General features: G+C 46.7%; 1 protein-coding gene across 1 annotated transcript in view; it reads left to right on the forward strand.

Annotated features, from left to right (window-relative positions):
• MYO5B (myosin VB) overlaps window positions 1–6,053 on the forward strand; it is a 316,910-nt gene that overhangs the window by 197,385 nt on the left and 113,472 nt on the right. Inside the window, exon 9 of the mRNA XM_023510163.1 lies at window positions 2,885–2,994. Within this exon, the coding sequence (XP_023365931.1) occupies window positions 2,885–2,994 (110 nt within the window). The remainder of the gene's footprint in view (window positions 1–2,884; window positions 2,995–6,053) is intronic.

Consider the following 6,053-nt stretch of genomic DNA (forward strand, 5'->3'; position numbering starts at 1 on the left):
CAGGAATAACTGTAGAGGGCTAGAACCAGGAGGGGAAACTTCAGTCTTCTGGTGGCTGTTGCCTTGTAGACCACTATTGCCCTCTACTGAGCAAGCTTGACATTCTACCAGAAGGCAAAGGGGAAAGGTTTACAAGGACCAGCTCCAGTATCACAAAGCAGGCCAGAGAGGGGGAGGATTGAAGTGGAGAGATAAGAAGTTGATAACTGGCACCCCTGACTTCCCCAGCATCCCATGCCTGTCTTAGACTTGGGGGAAGGTTTGGAAAAGACTTGACACAAAGCAGGATACGTTCTGACCAGTTTGTCAGAAAAAGAAGGCCTCTGGTAGCTATTCTTTTAGTAGCTAGTGTGAGCAGTGGGCATGAGCTGATAGGAAGAGAGGATTGTTCCCTCCCCTGCAAGGCTCTAAAGATTGACTGGATACTTTAATTCTCAAAGCAGGTTATTTTTGTAAAATCATTTTAGTTAAACTTTCTTCCCTAGTGTTTTTTTAAACAGTCTCACTCTGTCACCCTGGGTAGAGTGCCATGGCATCATACCTCACAGCAACCTCAAACTCTTGGGCTTAAGTGATCCTCTTGCCTCAGCCTCCCGAGGAGCTGGAACTACAGGCACCCACCACAATGCCCAGCTAATTTCTCTTATTTTTAGTAGAGACAGGGTCTCACTCTTGCTCAGGCTAGTCTTGAACTCCCGAGCTCAAGCAGTCTCCTGTCTGGGCCTCTCAGAGTGCTAGGATTACAGGTGTGAGCCACTGTCCCTGGCCCTTCTTCCCTATTCTTTAACATATCCTTTTTATTAAAACTCTGAGAAGTTGGCAAACTTAAGGGACGAGATAGTAAATGTTTTAGGTTCTGCTGAACTATGCTGTTATACTGTGAAGGTCAGAACGGACAACATGTGAATAAGAGGGCACCATGTATGAAAACAGGCTGTTGGCTGCAAGCCCCAGGTTGCTGACACCTATTGTTTGGCTTTTGTTTTGATTTTCCTGCCCATGATGAGGTACTGCTTATTCAGAGAATCCCAAACCAAAGAGGATTTTCTCATCAGTGTAGTCTAGGATCCTATCACTGAGATTCAATATTCATTCTCTGTATGCCTCTTAAATTCCTACTGAGATGGGGTGGATAGGTCTTTGGAGAAATTGACAGAGTACTGATGCCCAAAAATAAGAGGAGAGAGAAAAGCTTCTGCCTAGCAGGATACCCTGTGACAGTTCCAGCACCCACCTTCTGACTAGTACTTCTCATGGGACTTACCCAAGGGTAAGATGCCCTAAGCCCAGATGGAAAGCCCAGTGCTTTGCCCCTTATATGCATACGTAGGCATCTAGCTTCCTGTCTTGCTTTGGACACCAGTCTCTGGCTTTAACCAGGTGTGTTCAGTTATACTGAACCAGGATGGATGCCTAAATCTTTTGGCTTCTGGCTTTTTTTTTTTTCTCTTCTCATCATCTGAATAAAACCACACATTTGACTAATGCACAATCATGTGTTTCTGTAGATGTCTGCAAGTACTTATAGTCTGTGTCAACAGTTGTAAATTTGGTCATCCCATGATTCATGTTTCTGAGCACCTACTATGTGCCAGGCACTATTGAGGCACTGAGAATGTGATGATGAAGCAAGAACAGGGATTCATTATTGTTTACTTTGTATGTCTTGAAATTATAAAAACGTCAAAGTAAATCCCTGTACCTGTGAAGGTTACATGGGTAGTGGTCATCTATACATAAAGCCTAGCATTAAACTTGTGTTGTCCACTTTGTGGATTATCTGGGGAAATTTTTTAATACTAGCATGACACATCTGTGCCTCCAGTTTATATAGATGTTATTGACACCTTTTTTTTTTTTTTTAGCCTGAGTAAAGTATTGCCTTAAAAATAAACTATATCTGTGATGAATGGAGGATCACTGGATTTTTTAAACCAAGTGAGGTTTACTGGGGCTCATGTTATTCTGTAATCTTTCTTAAATAAGTTTGAAGTATTTTGTAACTTAAAAAGAAATGCTAGGCCAGGTGTGGTTGCTCACGCCTGGAATCCTAGCACTCTGAGAGGCCCAGACAGGTGGATTGCTTGAGCTCAGGAGTTCGAGACCAGCCTGAGCAAGAGCAAGACCCGTCTCTACTAAAAATCGAAAAACGGAGGCAAGAGGATTGCCTGGCCCCAGGAGCTTGAGGTTGCTGTGAGCTATGATACCACAGCACTCTACACAGGGCACCAGAGTGAAACTCTGTCTCAGTCAATAAATAGAAATGCTAATTGACATCAAGCTAAATGTAAATTCTAAGATATTATCCATGCCTTTAATAATTCACAGTAAGTAACAAATGGACAAGAGGTTGTTGTGTCTGTGACAATGAAGGTGGTTTAGTGTGGCCGACAGCAGTGCCTATCTAGGGATAGCCATGAGCCAGTCGCTGAAATACCAATCCCTAGAAAAAATTCCCCACTTGGTGCTGTGACTATGTCACAGATGTTTGTAGGATATTATGTTGGGGAAAAAAATGATTGCTGATAAATGACTGTTCTTGTTAAATTCATAAAAACATCCATAAAGTGTTAGGTTGAAATGAAGTCCCAAATGAGTTTGTGGGATCATTGCCTCTCCTTTGCTCTCTGCAGAGTTAAAATGGTAGCTTGACCCATCTGGTTTGATCAGGACAGATGCAGTGATATAAAGTCCAGGGAGCCCCTTTGCCCTCTGAGCTGTTACTGTGAGTGGCAATTACTTGGTGAGGAGACTGGATGATTTTAGGAGTCATTGGGTCAGAAAGAAAAATCAAACTGTTTTTTAAGTCCTTTCAAAAAGTAAAATGTCTTTTCCATCTGCCATGGATGTTGAGCATCATTCATTCATTCCTTTTCTCCCTCAGGAGTGAGAGAATCCCATCAGATAAGCATTTTTAAGATAATTGCTTCCATCTTGCACCTCGGAAGTGTGGAGATCCAATCTGAGCGTGATGGGGACTCCTGCAGCATATCAGTAAGTTGCACACCAGCACTGGGGAGAAACCTGCACGATTTACTCTGTTCTTGCTGTTTGATATGACAGAAATGTGTCTCTGCACTTAGAGGACACCCGTAGGTTATTTATTCTGAACAGTAATGGTTTCTGTTCACTCACTGATAATTTTTTAAAAGAGCCAATCCTTTTAAAATCAGCTGCCATCAAATTGTTATCGCCGAGGGCAGGGAATTTAGTGGCCATTTAATAAATTCTTTTTGATGGGTTGATTTTCCAAGTACCCTGAGGTGCATGGAATTCCAAAACATTATCAATTCACTGAGTACAGATGGAGGTCCCTGTTGCAAGGAGAGGGCACTGGACTCCGAACTTGGTGACTGCCGCCTCAAGGGAGCTTACAGTCTGGGGTGGGCAGGCAGGTGGCAGTACTGCCAAGATTCTGGCAGCACGAGGTACATCTGTGTGAGAACACTGCTCCATGAATGCTCACTAGGATGGTTATTTTCCTGGTGCCCAGTGTAGTAGCTCACTCTTGGTAGATAATTAAAGATCTGATCTGAAAGCAGTTGCCATGTCCTCTCTGGAATTTAACTTAGCCCAGTGTTGGGCTGGGCTAAAACTGGTATTCTTAGCACAAATAGGAGAATCAGCAACTGTTGACTATATAGCACAGGGGTCCTCAAACTACGGCCCACAGGCCACATGCGGCCCGCTGGGTGTTTTTGCTGCTGCTACCTGTCCTGTTTAGCAGCTGACTCATCCTGGGCCCGCAGTCCAGCCCTCCAACAGTCTGCAGGACAGTGAACTGGCCCCTTGTTTAAAAAGTTTGAGGAATAGCCCGTGAATAGCCCTTTGGGGCCCATCTGTGGCCAGGTCTTAGGGAAGTACAAAGTATGATTCTTCCAAGGACTTATTTAAATAGCCAGGTGCTGGGAAAATATAATACAAAAGGCAGCACTACATACTGCAGGGTGTGGCTGAGGGCCTGTGTCCGTGCTGCTCACAACTGATGCTTTCTCAATTGAGCGGATGTTTATTTACTTCCCATGGTTTATCTCAAATTGGGGTTATGAGAAGTTCAAACTGACCCTGCCTTTAGGGGAGAGGGAGACCTGAACTTTGGATGAGATGAGGCAGAGCTCGTCGTGTCCTCAAATCAGCACGTTCTCCCCAAATGAGAAATGACTTGAGTCTCAGAGGGCCTCTGGGTCTGTCAGGCCTGCTGCCATCCTTGCATGGACTCTGCAGCCTCATGAAAGCCTTGAAGTTTACCCACCTGGGCCCTGTGGGAAAGGAGGAAATGTCAGAGCCAGCAGTGTTAGGTGCCACAGGGGCAGTTTCTGACACCTGATGTTATATGCCTGTATGGGGGGCTCGGGGGTAGAGGGTGCAGTGTGGTAGGGCTGGCAGTGGTGATGCCATTAAAGAGACTGAGACCTGTGGTCTGGAAGGTGGGGAATGATTCTCCAGTGTAGGACCAACCCTGCCCTAGTTCAAGTCATCAGGGCCAGTGAGATATTGCCCCTGACATCTTCCCCTTAAGAGAAAGGCATAAAGCATCTGTGCCACCTTCATGCACACAGCCCAGTAAATATCCCCCAGTTCTGTAGGGCAGCCGTACTCTGCCTGTGTGAGGGACAGGCGAGGTGAGGAATGTTTGCATTGACCAACTCCTGGTTTAGGCTAGTAAGATGCAGGAAAGATGGCAAACAGTCCCTGGGCCTCCAGCCCACCACCTTTCTCAGGGCGACATCCCCTGTCACGAGTTCTTATAGCACTGTGTACCTGTCCTCCGTGGTGCGTAGTATAGTTATTTTGCATTTGCTGTGTACTTACTGCTCCCTCTCCCCTTTGTGAGAGTCCCAAGTCTGCAAAGGCAGGGACCATTTTTGATCATTACTGTATCACCAATGTCTAGCAGTGTCCAACACTCAGTAGGCACCCAAGAAGTAGAGGGATGGGTGACCGACTGAGGCTTGTTAGGGGTCAGGGCAACACACCTGAGAAAGGTGGCAGTGAGACATGAGAACCAAGCCTAGGGACCTTGGACACCTGCTATTGGGCTGGGCTGGGCCCCCTTTGGAAAGCTGAGCCTTGACCCTGTAAGTGAAGTGTCTCCTGTCTCTAGCCTATGGCTGGTCTCCACCGTGGGCCTCTGCGGGCTCTTTAGGGGAGAAGGGAAGTATGTATAAGTGACTTCATCTGTGCTTGTTTTCCCATAAGCTCCAGGACTGTACTTTTGTGCTTCTACCCACGTTGTATCCCCCAGGTCTTCACATGGACACTGTATAGAGGTGGGTCCACCAGGGAGAGTGGATGGAGGTGCAGGTGTTGATGGGAGTGTGGGCAGGAAGAGGCCCTTTCTCTGACAGCAGGGAGTCCAAAAGGTTTTTGAGTGCAGATGCATGGTCTGGGCTAGACTTTAGATCAGTATAGACAACTACTGGACAAGTGGGGAGTTGGTGTCAAGACTGCTTGGTTGTCTTGACGCCTGTGGCTCAAGTGGCTATGGTGCCAGCCACATACATCTGAGCTGGTGGGTTCGAATCCAGCCAAACAATAATGATGGCTGCAACCAAAAAATAGCCGGGCATTGTGGTGGTCGCCTGTAGTTCAGCTTCCTGGGAGGCAGAGGCAGGAGAATCACTTGAGCCCAGGAGTTGGAGGTTGCTGTGAGCTGTGATGCCATAGTACTCTACCCAGGGTGAAAGTTTGAGGCTCTGTCTCAAAAAAAAAAAAACACTGCCGGGTTCAGATCCTGGTTCTGCACTGGATGTGGGAGCTAGGGCCATTTACCCAGCCTGTTTTCTCTGTAGGCGTGGGGGTGAGGGTTCACTGAAGCCCTACATGAAAAGAGTAAGACCTTAGCACAGAGCTTGCAGGGATTGAGTTCCTGACTGTTACCAGCCTTCTTAGAGCCAGAGTGGACCTTAAGAGCATCTCTCTCTTTGTACAGAAGAGGAGAAATCAAGGCCTTCCTCTGAGCTCAGAGTGACAGGTGATGGCAAAGGCAGACAGCTGTGTTCATTCCCCCATGCTGCCACCAACCCGGCCCCCTCAGCTGGACTGCAGGGCCT

The sequence above is a fragment of the Otolemur garnettii genome, unplaced genomic scaffold (assembly GCF_000181295.1).
Source record: "Otolemur garnettii isolate 467f Iridium unplaced genomic scaffold, OtoGar3 scaffold00012, whole genome shotgun sequence".
NCBI classification, from domain to species: Eukaryota; Metazoa; Chordata; class Mammalia; order Primates; family Galagidae; genus Otolemur; species Otolemur garnettii.